This window comes from Pygocentrus nattereri, chromosome 4 (genome assembly GCF_015220715.1).
Source record: "Pygocentrus nattereri isolate fPygNat1 chromosome 4, fPygNat1.pri, whole genome shotgun sequence".
Taxonomy (NCBI): domain Eukaryota; kingdom Metazoa; phylum Chordata; class Actinopteri; order Characiformes; family Serrasalmidae; genus Pygocentrus; species Pygocentrus nattereri.
Genome location: NC_051214.1, coordinates 7,588,322 through 7,605,520, shown reverse-complemented (window position 1 = coordinate 7,605,520; position 17,199 = coordinate 7,588,322). Strand labels below are relative to the sequence as shown.

At 39.9% G+C, this 17,199-nt stretch overlaps 1 protein-coding gene across 19 annotated transcripts in view; it reads right to left on the bottom strand.

Annotated features, from left to right (window-relative positions):
• Positions 1–16,719, bottom strand: part of LOC108415933 (cell wall protein DAN4-like) — a 215,498-nt gene extending 198,779 nt beyond the window's left edge. For 4 of the 19 annotated variants that reach the window (XM_037537469.1, XM_037537470.1, XM_037537474.1 and 1 more), the window contains exons 1-4: positions 16,334–16,678; positions 15,529–15,846; positions 9,057–9,371; positions 7,793–7,885 (exon numbers count right to left, since the gene is read on the bottom strand). In XM_037537469.1, the coding sequence (XP_037393366.1) occupies positions 7,793–7,885; positions 9,057–9,371; positions 15,529–15,846; positions 16,334–16,382 (775 nt within the window). In that variant the 5' untranslated portion in view covers positions 16,383–16,678. Of the gene's footprint in view, positions 1–7,792; positions 7,886–9,056; positions 9,372–9,780; positions 9,925–15,528; positions 15,847–16,333 lie in introns of those variants that run through there. The other 15 variants (XR_005130167.1, XM_037537479.1, XM_037537480.1 and 12 more) reach the window with 10 other exon arrangements.
• Positions 16,720–17,199: the final 480 nt, after the last annotated feature.

Sequence of the window (17,199 nt, the reverse complement as noted above, 5' to 3'; positions counted from 1 at the left end):
GGGGCCACTGAGTGCTGAAGCGCTCTGTTGAGTCTGTGAGAGGCAGAAGACCAACAACACGATTCCACCCCGATGTACATACAGTCACAGGGCCTTTCTGAGCTATGATGACACTAGTTGCTTCCTCAATTGTCTTGCATCATTTCACAAAGTGCTGTTTAGGCCACTTGCTACTTAAAAAAAAGGCACTTATGTTTTTGCACGATTTCACTACAGATAAATAAATAAATAAATATTCACCTTGAAATAGTCAAGGCTTAGCAGTTGCATGGGACACTAGCTGTAATCTGTAATAATAAAAATCCTATTGCAGGCATATAAACATGCAGAACTCTTGATTGAGCCCAACTTGAAGTCCAATCAGCAAAGAAGATCTATGTTCAAATGAACGTACAAAACCACAACTACCAAAAACTGCTGATGCCACAGTCCCTTTTTGGCCCCTGAGCCATGAGAAAACTCATTTCCTCATTTGTGGTGCATCATTTCACAGCTCATAGAAAGCTACTCTTCTTCATTTTCAAGTAGGCGCCATATATATTGTACATATATTTTGTACATAATAGTGGTTTAAAGGTTTAACTGTGTTCATTAAATGAGTACATGGTGCTTTTGTGCACTCTTTTGGGCTTTTTTACTTGTCATAATACTTGCTGTTTTCTTTTTTGTGGTGCATCATTTAACAGCAACAGTTTCATTTCAAATTTAACATCATAGTGTAATATTTTTGTGGTTTTGGGGACTCATCATTCTCACTGACAATGCTTAGCAGGTATTAAAAGGATTTTCAGGCTGATAATTCTAAACAGCCCACTTATTTGTGAGTTAATAAGATAATAGAATTTCCTCATCAAGTATTAAAGGATAAGAGCAAGTGCATTATAAAGAGGGAGGAGTTGATAAATGAATGCAAAAGCTTGTATTGCTTTGTACAGCCCTTTATTAAAAAGAACCAATCAGCTTGTTGGTAGAACCGCAAGTGGAGAAAGCTTTCTCTCTGTGGAGATGCATGCACAGTAGCCAGAACTAATGTTTTTGAGTCATGAGTCCATTTTTGTCTCATTTCTCATTTGATCAAAAGTGGAATGAGTGACTGTAGTGGAAAGGTCCAAAATGACTGTCACAGTGCCTCTTGGCCGTAAGAAGACTTGCTGTTTCCTTTTTTTGTGGCGCCTCCTTTAACAGTTCAAATGAACCAACAATGACTCGGCAACTTTTTTAGCAACATACACATCTACCAGTTGTGAGCGCTGTTCCACAATGTGAGTATGAAACCCAAGGAATCATGTACATGCACCTGCCCCATTTCAGAACCTGTAGTACTACAATGGACGGTCCCCTAATGCGAGCAAGACAAAGCATGCTCTAAAGAACATGTGCAGAGTTGTTTCCTCACTAAAGCTGAGAACCACCATGCACCCCCCTCCCCACCACTCACACGGCTAACACGATGGTGTGGAGATATGGTTTGAACGTTTCTATGTTAAGTTGTGAGAACATTTGCTGCTTCTGCAGTGATGCATCATTTAAAGACACTTTAGCTCAGCTAGTGTCCATGTTAAACACCCATATGTTGTTCTGTATCAGCTTCCATTGTCATAGGGCTGACCGTATAGCTGATTCGCCTGTCCACTCTGAAATAATCACAGTTTAAAAGAAAGAAACTGAAAACTGAAACATGGCTGTTTCTCAGTTGTCTGCACATTCAAATTAATCATATACTGGGAGCACCAGAAAGACCACCAACATGAAGATGCTGTGTGGTATCTGGCACTGAGATGCTAGCAGCAGATCCTTTAAATGCTTAAGGTTGCAAGGTGGAGCTGCAGTGGACTGGACTTCCAGCACATCCCATATGTGGCCTTGATCACTAGTGGGAACAGCCCCTATATACACTGCTCAAAAAGATAAAGGGAACACTTAAACAACACAATATAACTCCAAGTAAATCAAACTTCCGTGAAATCAAACTGTCCACTTAGGAAGCAACACTGACACTCAATGTCACTTGCTGTTGTGCAAATGGAACAGACAACAAGTGGAAATTATTGGCAATTAGGAAGACACACTCAATAAAGGAGTGGTTCTGCAGGTGGGGACCACAGACCACTTCTCAGTACCTTTCTGCTTTCTGGCTGATGTTTTGGTCACTTTTGAATGTTGGTGGTGCTTTCACACTCGTGGTAGCATGAGATGGACTCTACAACCCACACAAGTGGCTCAGGTAGTACAGCTCATCCAGGATGGCACATCAATGTGAGGTGTGGCAAGAAGGTTTGCTGTGTCTGTCAGCGTAGTGTCCAGAGGCTGGAGGCACTACCAGGAGACAGGCCAGTACACCAGGACACGTGGAGGAGGCCGTAGGAGGGCAATAACCCAGCAGCAGAACCGCTACCGCCGCCTTTGTGCAAGGAGGAACAGGAGGAGCACTGCCAGAGCCCTGCAAAATGACCTCCAGCAGGCCACAAAGGTGCATGTGTCTGCACAAACGGTTAGAAACTGACTCTATGAGGATGGTATGAGGGCCCGACGTCCACAGATGGGGGTTGTGCTCACAGCCCAACACCGTGCAGGACGCTTGGCATTTGCCAGAGAACACCAGGATTGGCAGATTCACCCTGTGCTCTTTACAGATGAAAGCAGGTTCACACTGATCACATGTGACAGACGTGACAGAGTCTGGAGATGCCGTGGAGAGCGATCTGCTGCCTGCAACATCCTTCAGCATGACTGGTTTGGCAGTGGGTCAGTAATGGTGCAGGGTGGCATTTCTTTGGAGGGCCGCACAGCCCTCCATGTGCTCGCCAGAGGTAGCCTGACTGCCATTAGGTACCGAGATGAGATCCTCAGACCCCTTGTGAGACCATATGCTGGTGCGGTTGGCCCTGGGTTCCTCCTAATGCAGGGCAATGCTAGACCTCATGTGGCTGGAGTGTGTCAGCAGTTCCTGCAAGATGAAGGCATTGAAGCTATGGACTGGCCCGTCCGTTCCCCAGACTTGAATCCAATTGAGCACATCTGGGACATCATGTCTCGCTCCATCCACCAACGCCACGTTGCACCACAGACTGTCCAGGAGTTGGCGGATGCTTTAGTCCAGGTCTGGGAGGAGATCCCTCAGGAGACCATCTGCCACCTCATCAGGAGCATGCCCAGGCGTTGTAGGGAGGTCATACAGGCACGTGGAGGCCACACACAATACTTTACATCAAAGTTGGATCAGCCTGTCGTGTGTTTTTCCACTTTAATTTTGTGTGTGACTCCAAATCCAGGCCTCCATTGGTTAATAAATTTGATTTGCATTGATGATTTTTGTGCGATTTTGTTGTTAGCACATTCAACTTTGTACAGAACAAAGTATTCAATGAGAATATTTCATTCATTCAGATCAAGGATGTGTTATTTGAGTGTTCCCTTTATTTTTTTGAGCAGTGTATATAAGGGGTCCCAAGCTCTACTCTGGAACAATATTCGTCCACAGCAAAAACCCAGTCACTTCTCAATAAGTCACACTGAATACGATGTGAGGCTGATACACTGGACAACTTTATTTAACAATTAACACAATGAAAAATTAGTAAAAACAGCATGGCCTAGTTAGTAGCAGAGGCTTGGCTAGAATATGCTGTGCTAAGCAATGGTTAAGCTACAGATGAGGGTGGGCTCAAAATTCATTGAGATATGAAGACGAGTCTGAATGGACGGTTTTGTTTTACAGCTGAGTGACCAACAAGGCAGGCAAAATATTCAGGTGTGGGGTAAAATGTTTAATTTCTCTTGATTGAGCTTAAAAGAGTTAATGAAAAAATGACAACTCAATGAATGTTTAGCTGCAGCTTTATTTATTAAAATATTGATGTATTTGCGAATTTGAAAAGGCAAAAGTAAGACAAGGAAATGAAGCAAAACACAATGCATTTTTATGGACAGGGTGAGTGGTGTTACTAGTTCACTCTGATGGTGGCGTATTCTGCTTTTTCTTCAATGTCAATAACTGTGGTTGTTGTTGTGGTTGTGTTGCTGTGGACGACAGTAGAGTACATCACTTCATCCTGTAGAAGAGCACAAATTACAATTAACACACAACACTGACCCTTTAAAACCACTTCAGAGCTTGACTTAAACTACCAGGAGCAGCTTCTTCCTCAGTAGGAATAGGATATACTGATATGCACTGAGTGCCAGTTTATTAGGTTCATATTCACTCACACTGTACATTCATTAATTAATGATCATGTAGAGAAAAAATCTTGTAGATCAGGACTCAAAGGAGAACGCTGAGAACTGAACTGAGTTTGCCTCAAATGAGCTTTAACAATCAAAGACCCTGTTGGCCGCCAGTGATGTAAAACAAATAACAACAAAGTGGGAACAGGATCATCGAATATGGCCCAATTGTGAATAAAATAAAGTTTTCTAATCAAACAAATCCATTTGTTCTTTTGAATCATGCACTTCAGCATAATAATGCACCAGACCACAAAACATGAATTGTCACCAAAATGTTAAAGAAGCATGCAAGTGACGGCTCGGGCATCTTATAGAATCTATTCTCAAAATGTACAACACACTATGAGAGTTTTGTGTCTAATAAACTGGCAACTCAGTATAACATTGAACCTGAGTGTGTATATTTCTATCTTATAGCAATTCTGCTGAAATGGATATGTAGACAGGATATGAAGGGTTATGTTAAGACATGATGGAACATGACTAGAAGTGATTAAATATGATGGAATAGGACTAGAAGTGATGAAATGTGACAGGATATGATGGAATGGAATGGCATAGGAAGAGATGTGATGAGACATGATGGGATATGTGAACTCACCTGTGTTTTCTGCTCTATCTTTGTCCTTCTTTCCTCTCGGCTCTCAGTCTGTCCTCGTCTCCGTCCTACAGAATGAACCCAGACAGAGTGAGACACAGATACTGCATACTGTCTAATGCTGTTTTACTTGGTCATGCAGGCTCAGTTGAGTCATTGGACCATGGTATGGGCTTCATTACCCAGGAGACATCATTCAACACCAGAGTTCTAATGTGCAAACCTGATTTGATTTAATATTTATTTACTCTAGTATTTATGCTTTAGGCTTTAGCTCAGCTCCATTGTAAAGTATTGCTACTGTGTTCCACTGTGCACACCGAGCATCCTTTCTTGTCTATTCTTGCCTTTCTTCTCTAGTACTTTTTAGACTCACGGCCACCTCTTTGCCTCCTCATGCATTGTCAGCTGTTTTTGATCTTGGTCTGCTTTTGTTTTTTGATTTTGGATTGTTTTTAAACTATAACTATATTACTGTGCTTAATTTCAATCCACAAGCACCTGATATGTTTTCATAGCCTGATACATATTTCAAAAAGTATGTAATAGACTGTGTGTGTGTGTGTGTGTGTGTGTGTGTGTGTGTGTGTGTGTGTGTGTGTGTGTGTATACACCTCTGCATCTCCAATAGATGAGTCCCCCAAGTCCCAACAGAAGAAGTAGAACAGGAATGAAGATGGAGAAGTGGATGGAATAACCTGGGTCAAAAAAGATATTAGAAAGTTTGCATATTGGCACAGATGTGTGAAAGAGGGAGAGGAGTAGAATACAGCAATTTCACACAATGAATCAGATTTTTATCTTCACAGTGTTTCTTGTGTTCCTCTGTGTGCAGAGTAGCTTAACTGAGTAGTTAGACAGGTTGGGATTATTTTGTAGAACCTTCAGTGCACATAAATAATCATAACAAAACCATAACACTAGCATAGATGCACTAATGAGCTAAGACATTATGACCAACTGCCTAATATGCCAAAAAAGAGCTCCAACCTGCAAAAATATGGACTCCACAAAGCCTATGAAGATGCTGTGTGGTATCTGGCACTGAGATGTTTGCAGCAGATCCTTTAAATCCTTTAGGTTGAAAGGTGGAGCTGCAGTGGATTGGACTTCCAGCACATCCCATATGTGGCCTTGATCACTAGTGGGAACAGCCCCTATATGCTAAAGGGGTCCCAACTTCTACTCTGGAACAGTATTCTACCACAGCAAAAACCCAATCAGTCCTCAATGAGGCACACAGAACACGGTATGAGGCTGATACACTGGACAACTTTATTTAACAATTAACACAATAAAAAAGTAGTAAAAATAATAGTAAGACTAATAATTCAAGGAACAATAAAATAGCCATTTATATGTAAGACAGTTAACAACTCTTAACTATAAACTATAACAGACCCTGATACCGTAAGTAAGGCCCCAACCCACTACCAACACAAATACACTACCAACTAAAAAGATAATCAAATAAACAAACAACAAAAAAATACACACAATGAAGTGCAGGATTAACAGGATGCTGTTCATTCAAAACAGCCTTAAGCACAACCGGCTAGGGCACCTATAGTCTCACGAATTGGTCTAGAACTAAACCTAAGCACATAAGGGGAAACCACTGAAAGGAAGAAAATGATGAGAAAAAATAAGAAGGACAAAAACAGTGACCACCATCATCACCAGTAGTACGGCTCAATCTGAAATATAGATAAAACATACAATCAGCTCATTAACCATACGGACTGGGCCCAAAGTCTGAAACTAAATACGCTCAATAGGCTTGTACCTGTTGAAATGGCAGCACTAGTCGCGCTCAATGCCTGGTGTCCCCTTTTCTCACCACACACAAGTACTCTGAACACTCTGAATGCTCTGTAAACATGAAGGCAGCAGATGTGTCAAGGTTTAACCAAATATTACCCACAAAAACGTGTTCCTAGATCACCCACTCTAAAAATAAAAACAGTCCTTATTATTTCAGCTAAAACTTGGAAAAACAACTCCTCTCGCTACTATTACTACCTATATGCCACGCACCCATTAGATTACAGAGCATCAACACTGTTAGCCCCCAACACCTCCTTACAAATGAAAAAATAGTACCTGCACACCACTTTAAGCATCCTAGGAATGTCGCAACTGAGATTTGGTTGTCAAAATACAAGTCTCCTAAAAACAATACCTTTCAGCCCTGCCGGCTACACATAGATGCTTAATCAAACGCAGATCTGGGGAACTTCAGACAGGGCAACATCTTGAACTCGTCAAATTCATCAAACCATTTTCAAGCAATGTGGTCGGTGTGGCAGGACACATTATCCTGCTGAAGGAGGCCCTGCCATTGGGAAACTCTACTGTCACAAAGGTGGCATGAGTCAATTTGTTGTACACATGAGTGTCTGGACCCACGGTCTCCTAACGGAACACTGGCAATTTCCTCCACCAGCTCATTTCTTTCCAACAGTACAAGTCTTATTGTTTTGGAGATGTCCCAGTCGTCTGGCCATAAACATTAGGCCCTTATCAAATGTGTTAAGTATTCATGCCTGCTCATTTCTCCCACATCCAACACATAGAATATATAGACCAGCTGTTCACTTACCATCTAATATATTCAAGACCTTGACATGCACAGTTGTTACGAGATAACCAACAATATTTGGTTCATCTGTGAAAGTTCATAATGTTTTGGCTAACAAGCTAACAAGACATAGTCATATGCAAATGTTAGAACACCCTTGATCAATTGATACATATCTGCAGATAGTAGAGTAACATATTGAAAAGAAAGAAAATAATAAATACAAAATCTGTCAGAACTTTTGCTCAGGTCACATTTCATGTTCAATTCCACAACATGTTCATTTCCTCAAAATAAGAAGTGCAGAATTTAAAAAACTCCATACAAAAAATAAGAAAGCAGTCAAATGTTCAGTTCAGCTGCAGTCAGTTTGCCGTACTTACCATCAGGCTTTTGAGTGGAATGTGTGGTTGAAGTGGCTGGTCTGGTCTGCACACTGACCACTGCCCTAGTTGGTGTAATTGTAGGTGGACCCTCTGTAGAGAGAGAAGAATTAGATAGTCAGTGAAGGAGCAGAACATCAGCAGGCAGTTCACTGTAGTATTTCAGTGCTGTGTGTTTTGGTGAGTTTATTAATAATAAAAAAGGGCTAAAAAAGTATTCACAGTAAAGATGAACTACAGTCTGTAATTAGAACTACAAAGTGCTTCTAGATGGTAAGTGGAGCTGATACAGTGGAAAAGAGAGTAAAAACAAGAGGTGGATTTAATGTTATGACTGATCTGTAGTATAAGTAAGTATTTATATAAAAATATAAGCCCCTCTCAGACACACACCTCAAGTATTTGTAAATGTAAATTAACCACCCAGCTGAAGGAATAATAATATGATTAATATCCAAGTTTGGAAAATTTTATTTTAAGGATTCCTGAGCGCATTATTATTTTAAACTAATATATAATTTTCTGCATTTATTAATGATAATTATATAATTGATGATAGCGATTTTCAATAATTATCTGCAAATATAACACTCAATAATACCATGTGATAAAGCATATATATCATCTCTATGTGTTACATATAGTTTCTAAATGGTAACTTTACTGATTTCTCCAAAAGCATCACAAGTGCGTTCAACTGAAAAATAAATTGTTTGTTTATTATGTGTTTACTGGCTTTTGAATGTTTGAGAAATGGGAAATAATTGAACATTTACTGAAACACACATAAACACACACAAACACCAAAACACAAGTGTGAGCTTTCAACCTAGGATTGAGAAAATACACAAAAATGAAATAATTTCAAAGTGAAAATGAGTGAACACATCCTCACACTTAAATATGACAAGTTCTGTGAATTTTAATTTAATATATAACATCTAACAAAATGTAAAATATGCTGGAACCGTTTCACAGAGAAAGTTTCCCCCAAGAAGTTAAACTTAGCAAATAGTCAGTAACTGTGCATTAAAATGTGCAGACGTGTGTTCTGTAGAGGACGTGTAAATTATTTTCACTTTAAAAATCAATGATGCATGTCGTTTGACCAGGGTGCACAAACTTTTACACACGACTGGAGGTGAGCAGTGATGAGGGGGGCAGTGCTTAGAAAACTCATAGAGTCGGTTCTCTATACTGTTACATTCATTAATATTAATGAAGTTTTGAAATGCAGTTAGAATATAAACTGAGAGTGTTTTACCTTTTAAAGTCAGTCTGATCATTAAATGAGCACCTTTAACTCCACACATGTAAACTCCTCCATCCTCTTCAGTCAGGTGTGATATGAGTAGAGAGAGATTTCCTGGAGAGTGACCATTAACCAGCTGAACTCTGTTTCTGTACTGACCACTCTGACTGGATATGTTTTCCCGTTTGCCTGTTTTTGTGTTGTCTTTCGTCCATCTGAATTCCTCAGGTGTGGTCTGTAGGTCAGTGCAGTAGCAGGGCAGCAGTACTGACCCTCCTATATGAGCTGTGATATCCAGTGCTTGTTCTCTGTTCACCAGATTACAGCCTGCAGAAACACATCAGTCAGATGTGATTAATTATCTACTCTTTGCTGTACTTTTATTTTACATACACAAAAAAACATTTTTATAACCAACGAAAAGAAAATAGAACAGATAAAATTAAAAGTAAACATTTCAGAATGAATGGACCAGCAGATGCTGTCGAAAAAGAAATGGAAAGAATCTCATTACACTGACTAACATTAAAAGTGGAGAATATTTTTGCCTTCTGCCATAAAGTTACTATTTTGATGATGCTTCTTTTTCACAGCAACATGCATGTGCATTGATGTAATATAATGCTGTATTTGAGCGTGTCACGTCTCATGGTCATGATAATTGCAGTTTTTATGGCACAGAAATGAAGCTTTGTATGACATCAGTAACTCAGAAACAAGATAAAAAGTCACTCACCTTCAGAGACATGAAGCCCAATGAAGAGAAGATAGAAAGTCAGCAACATCCTCACTAGTAAAACAACACTGAGTCCACAGCACACTGACCGCTCCACACCCAGCACTACACTAGCCCTGTATACCACACTGAGTCCACAGCACACTGACCGCTCCACACCCAGCACTACACTAGCCCTGTATATCACACTGAGTCCACAGCACACTGACCGCTCCACACCCAGCACTACACTAGCCCTGTAAACCACACTGAGTCCACAGCTCTCTCAGCAGATCTTCCATGGAGTGTAACCCACTCTAATGTCCGGCAGCTCACAGGAGCTGTGTTTAAATCAGCTAGACCGGAACTCTTCTGTCTTTTAGAGACTTTAGCGGCAGCTTTTTAAGAAATAGAAACCACACAGAGTGACGTGGTGGTCTCTGAGCCGTGAGAACACTGACTGTTTCCTCTTTTTTGGTGCAGCATTTCACAGCTCACACAAGTGGACATGAGAAACAGACAAATAAAGAGAAGTCATACGCTGCACTTTTCTCCACTCCATATTTCTGCCACATTGTTCTCATTTGATGTCTTAGCTTATTTGCTTACATGTTTGAGTACATTGACCTGTCACTGACCACTTTTTCCTTCATAGTCTCCGTCCTGCAGGTATTTCATAAAACCAAATCCAAATATGTTTACCTGGTAGCTCCTCTGCTTTCATGAAGTTCCCTAAATGTAAGCTTACTCTTCCTTAAGTTCCTTAAGCTCACACTTCATGATACACATTGCTCAGTCAGCTTTTACACCTGCTTTGGAATTTTGAAGTGCATTTTATATATTTATATATATGTATAAACTTTTTGTATAGGTATGTCGCCATTTCTCAGCAATGTGTTACTAATTTGTACTCATAATTTATAATCTTGTGTCTCAAAGCTGTGTTTAAGCAGTTCTTACATTTTAATGGTTAAAAGTGTGAGAACTAAAACCACATTAAGCTCATGTGCTTTTCTGCATCTTGTTCTTTTTTATCTGTTATCTCTCCTCTGTGGTCTGATTGGTTGTTCTCTCTGGCCCTTTTATGATAATGAGATGTGATCTCATGGCCATGCATCATCTGTGTGGTCTACATCTCTAAGTTGAAGTAGCTATAATAGTATTAAGTGTGGCTGCTGCAGAGGGGGGGCGCTGGGCTACACTGGCTGGAAACCTGAAAAGGCCTCACAGACACAAACACTAGCGTGAGTGACCCAGAGTGCGTTATTTACACATACGTGACACATGAAATAAACGTCTCTTTGAAGTTTCACTTATTTCAGTCTTCTTTAGAGCGCTTCTCACTGTGTGTCCTTAGACACTTTTCATGCTTCTCTCTAAACAAACACCAGCTGACCATGATCAGGGGAGGAGCACCAAACAAATACATGTGGGAAACTTGATAACTCTGCATCTGCTACACACAAGATGCAGTATACAGCTGTTGTAGCTGCAGTGATCTACACCACATTAGTTTATATTGCATTTTGTACAGATATGTTTCATTTTTGGCCCATAATAATAATCCGCACTCTCTGAAAAAAGGGCTTAAACTGTCTCTGGGGATGTTCACACACATTTATATTACTCCTACACACAGAAAATGTAGCAAAAATAGCATTAAAACTAAAATTAGTTACACAATTTAGACAATTAGACAATTTAATATAAAGAATGCAGTAGTTTACATAAAACAACAAAGATGATGCTTTCAGGAAGTTACAACACAGGGTTGTAAAAGTTCAGAGTTAGCGCTAAATCATGAAGTACTCTAAAAGTGATCAATAGGACCCCACCTTGCCCTCACAACACATGCCGCAACCCAAGTCAAGCCCAGCTCATGACATCTGGCCCATGTTCAGCCTATATAACACATGCCATAACCAAAGTCTAGCCTGGCTCATGGCATCTGTCCCACGTCTGGCCCACACAATATTTGTCAAAACACAAGTCTAGCCTAGGCTCATGATATTTTGCCCACATTTGGTCCACACAACACTTGTCAGTGCCATAACTGAGCAATAAGTGCCGAAAGTGGCAGAGATTAGGCCCAAATGTGCCTATCTGGAGTTGCAGTTGTAGGGGACACTGGCAGCAATGTGTGAAAAAGCCTACTAGAGACATATAAACACTCTTGAGCTCTTTACTTGAACCCAACTTGAAGTCCAATTAGTGAAGGAGACCTATGTTCAAAATAACTCAGAAAACCACAAAAACAGCTGATGTCAGTGCCTTTGTGGCCCCTGGGCCATGAGAAAATGAACTCAGAACATCTTCTCATTCATGGTCCACCATTTCAAAGCTCATAGAAAGCAACTCTGCTGAAGCTGAAAAATTCTAAACGACTTTTTCAGGCCACTGCTGTTCTTTTCATCTTCAAAGTAAGTTGTACATATATTTTGTACATGACAGTGGTTTAAAGGTTCGACTGTGTACAGTAAATGAGTACACAGAAAAAAAAAAACACAAACAATGGCTAGCGCTTAGCTATGTTCACACTCCTGTGTAGTTTTACTGCCCCTATAGCAGCAGCAGCTGTTTACCACCTGGATACCCTCCCAGCATCCCAGGAGCACAATGAACCATCATGAAGTTTTGATTAAACTGGTTGGAGTCATCAGTGTTTAAAACGGAACAGCACTGGTCATCTGAGGCCTTTACTGGCCTCTCACTTGCTAAACACTCAAGCTTCAAACTCTTTGACCTCAAAGGACAACTGCAACCTTTCTGAGACAGGATGTTTTCCCTTTTTATGCAGGCACACCAGTCTCACATGACAGGGGAACACGTTTTCCCCATGCACAGAAAGGCCATGAGCTACCAACTCAGGTGAGTCACAGGACAGCTTAAAAAAGAAGCAGTGAAATTAGTTCTGAAGAGCTTCCACGTCACTGGGTCCTACTGTCCCTCAGGTGGCTGTAGTGCTGCTGGGTCTTACTGTGGTTGTATGAGCTGTGGCTGCAGGGTCCTAGTGCCCCATAGTTTACCTACTACTACTCCAGCCCTCTTAGCTTCTACCCGCTATCTATCTATCTATCTATCTATCTATCTATCTATCTATCTATCTATCTATCTATCTATCTATCTATCTATCTATCTATCTATCTATCTATCTATCTATCTATCTATCTATCTATCTATCTATCTATCTATCTATATGCAGGCTCCCTTTTGGAAACTCTACCCAGAATTACAGTACTGCTTTTCACTGTTTTGCCAATGATACACAACTTTGTCTGCCACTGAAGTCAAATGACTTCTTTCCTTTTAATGCTTTTGGAGCATTGGACTCTGATTACCTGCTTGTTCTGGCTTATTTTTCTACACACACCATGGGTCAGCCTATTAGGTCATTTTATAGGGTTATTTCTAACTTTCTGTACAGGCCAGCTGGTGATTTACAGCTGTTTCTTATGTCAATCCAGCAAAATAATGTCACATATTTTACTCAGACATTCAATATTTGAGTGATAAGTTACAGCTTTAGTAAACAAATATTAAATTATGGCATGTTGTGGGTACATATTGCAGTAACAAGGCACACATTGTGCTGCACATACACTTGTATGTACATCTGGACCTTACATGTCCAAAAGTTTGTAGACACCTGCTCAACATTATGTCTGAAATTGAAGATATAATTACAGAGTTTGTTCCTTCTCTACTGAAGTAACAGTCCGCTATTCTGGGAAGGCTTAGATGTTGGAACATTGCTCTAAGGATCTGATTGCATTCATCCAAAAGAGCATTAGTGCAGTCAGGTACTGATTTTGGATCACAGACACCACTTTAACTCATCCCAAAGGTATTGGATGGTGCTGTATCACTCCAGAGAGTGCAGTTTCAGTGTTCCACAGCACAAACAGGGGAGGATTCATTCCTCTCTAGCTGACGCTGGGCATGGGCTGCCATCAGAAGTGAATTCCAGTCATGTGATACACAGAAAAACAATGCAAACTGACCAAAGGCACTTTCCTTAATGGTGTCATATAGGGAGTTGTAATGGTCCCAGTCAATTTGTATACAGTTACATTTTCACATGAATTCCAAGCTTAACTTTAGTGACATGAAGTGTGACAACAACTTCACCAAAGTTACTCAGCAAAATCCCAGCTGTCATCACACCGCTAGGTTTTAAGAAATTTTGCTGACTCCTCCACAACCATCAAGCCATAAACCCAGCTGCCTCTTGAGTCCTTACGCCATTAGAAAACTAATTGTTTCCTCATATGTGTTGCATCATTTCACAATTCTACTTTAAATCGAGGACATGGTTTCACATGAAAACACTACACATGAAATCCTCATGCAATATTTGCTTTGACATATTTAAGTCTTAGTAGATTCATGTGACACTATCTGTAATCGTACAGACACATAAACACTGCAGACCTCTTTACTTGACCCCACGTCCTATTACCAAAGAAGCTCTGTGCTCAAAATAAGTGACAAAACCATGACTACCAAAAACCCAGCTGACAGCACAGTGCCTTCTTGGCCCCTGGGCTGTGAGAAAAGTAGCTGTTTACTCGTTTGTGGTTTGATTTTCAATGTAGGTTGCTTATATATTCTCAAATGATATCAAAAAATACCGCTATGAATATAGAGGGTTTCTTTGTTGTGTGCAGACTGTAAGTAAAAGGTCCTGTGCTGGTACATTTTTTTGTTCCCGAAGGTACAAACGATGTAAATGTGCCCTCATATGTACAGAAGTGGTTCCAACGGTATCCCTTACATAGTGCACAGTGCCTGTTACAGTATGTTTGTTCTTGCTCATGAGAAAATGTGCTGCTTCCTTTTTTGTGGTGCATCTTTTAACAGTTTGTTAAAACCCACAAAGACGCAGCTACAGTTCCTTGCAGTGTGCACATCTACCACTTGTGAATCCTGCTCCACAGTGAGAGTCTGAGAAACAGGAGAAATCATGCATGTGTTCCATTTCAGGGTAAAGTATGTATTTGTACCTTCCCAAATCCTAATGTTAAAAACAAAACACTAAAATAAAAATGAAGTCAATATAATATACTTAAAAATAGTAGTGCAAAGAAATGCGCTTCAGTTATGTGGCCTATCTCATTTATAGTAATATGCTGTAACCCTCTTGGACTCACACCTGAAGTATTTGTAAATGTAAATTAACCACCCAGCTGAAGGAATAATAATATGATTAATATCCAAGTTTGGAAAATTTTATTTTAAGGATTCCTGAGCGCATTATTATTTTTAAAATAATATATAATTTTCTGCATATATTAATATTAACACAATATTAAACACAAGTGTGAATTTTCAACCTAGGATTGAGAAAATACATAAAAATGAAATAATTTCAAAGTGAAAATGATTGAACACATCCTCACACTGAAATATGACAAGTTCTGTGAATTTTAATTTAATATATAACATCTAACAAAAATATAAAATATTCTGGAACCGTTTCACAGAGAAAGTTTCCCCCAAGATGTTAAACTTAGCAAATAGTCAGTAACTGTGCATTAAAATGTGCAGACGTGTGTTCTGTAGAGGACGTGTAAATTATTTTCACTTTAAAAATCAATGATGCATGTCGTTTGACCAGGGTGCACAAACTTTTACACACGACTGGAGGTGAGCAGTGATGAGGGGGGCAGTGCTTAGAAAACTCATAGAGTCGGTTCTCTATACTGTTACATTCATTAATATTAATGAAGTTTTGAAATGCAGTTAGAATATAAACTGAGAGTGTTTTACCTTTTAAAGTCAGTCTGATGCTTATATGTGAATCCTTAACTTCACACCTGTAATCTCCTCCATCCTCTTCAGTCAGGTGTGATATGAGTAGAGAGAGATTTCCTGGAGAGTGACCATTAAACAGCTGAACTCTGTCTCTGTACTGATCACCCTTAAGGGACATATCTTCCCATTGATTTGTATGACTGTTGTATTTTCTCCAGATCAATGCCTCAGGCTTAGTGTTTAGGTCAGTGCAGTAGCAGGGCAGCAGTGCTGACCCTCTTTTCTGGGCTGTGATAGACAATTGTGGTCCACCGCTTCTCTCCAGAGCACAGCCTGCAGAAACACACATCAGAAAGATCAAATTAATTCTAAACTTTTTTTATGAAATCATGATCAGTTTTTATTTTAAGAATGTAATTTCAACCCACAGTTCCAGATAATCACTTAAAAACCCTCAAATCTACTTTATAAACTAAGAAAACAATACAGAAACAGATGCATGTAAAGCATATCATTACTGTCCTTCATATCATGTCAAAATTCAGAATAAATGGACCAGAAGAAGTGGTTTGAAGTGACATGCAAAAACAAAACAATATTCCTTTGACTTTTATTAAAATGAAGTGTTTTTGTTTGTTTGTTTGTTTTCCAGAGCAACATATACATGCATACTTATAACTTATATGTACATGAAATGCTGTCTGAATATTTTACATGTTTAATGTCAAAATGCAACTCATGCTAATCACAGTTTTTGACCAGCTCATAAATTAAATTTGCATGATGTCAGTAACTCAGTAATGATAAAAACGTCACTCACCTTCAGAGACATGAAGCCCAATGAAGAGAAGATAGAAAGTCAGCAACATCCTCACTAGTAAAACAACACTGAGTCCACAGCACACTGACCGCTCAACACCCAGCACTACACTAGCACTGTATACCACACTGAGTCCACAGCACACTGACCTCTCCACTCCCAGCACTACACTAGCCCTGTATACCACACTGAGTCCACAGCACACTGACCGCTCCACACCCAGCACTACACTAGCCCTGTATACCACACTGAGTCCACAGCTCTCTCAGCAGCTCTTCACTGGAGTCTAACCCACTCTAATGTCCGGCAGCTCACAGGAGCTGTGTTTAAATCAGCTAGACCGGAACTCTTATGACTTTTAGAGACTTTAGCAGCAGCTTCTTCAGAACCACAAACCACACAGGGTGACGTGGTGGTCTCTGAGCCGTGAGAACACTGACTGTTTCTTCTTTTGTGGTGCAGCATTTCACAGCTCACACAAGTGGACATGAGAAACAGACAAATAAAGAGAAGTCATACGCTGCACTTTTCTCCACTCCATCTTTCTGCCACTTTGTTCTCATTTGATGTCTTAGCTTATTTGCTTACATGTTTGAGTACATTGAACTGTCACTGACCACTTTTTCCTTCATAGTCTCCGTCCTGCAGGTATTTCATAAAACCAAATCCAAATATGTTCACCTGGTAGCTCCTCTGCTTTCATGAAGTTCCCTAAATGTAAGCTTACTGTTCCTTGAGTTCCTTAAGCTCACACTTCATGATACACATTGCTCAGTCAGCTTTTATACCTGCTTTGGAATTTTGAAGTGCATTTTATATATTTATATATATGTATAAACTTTTTGTATAGGTATGTCGCCATTTCT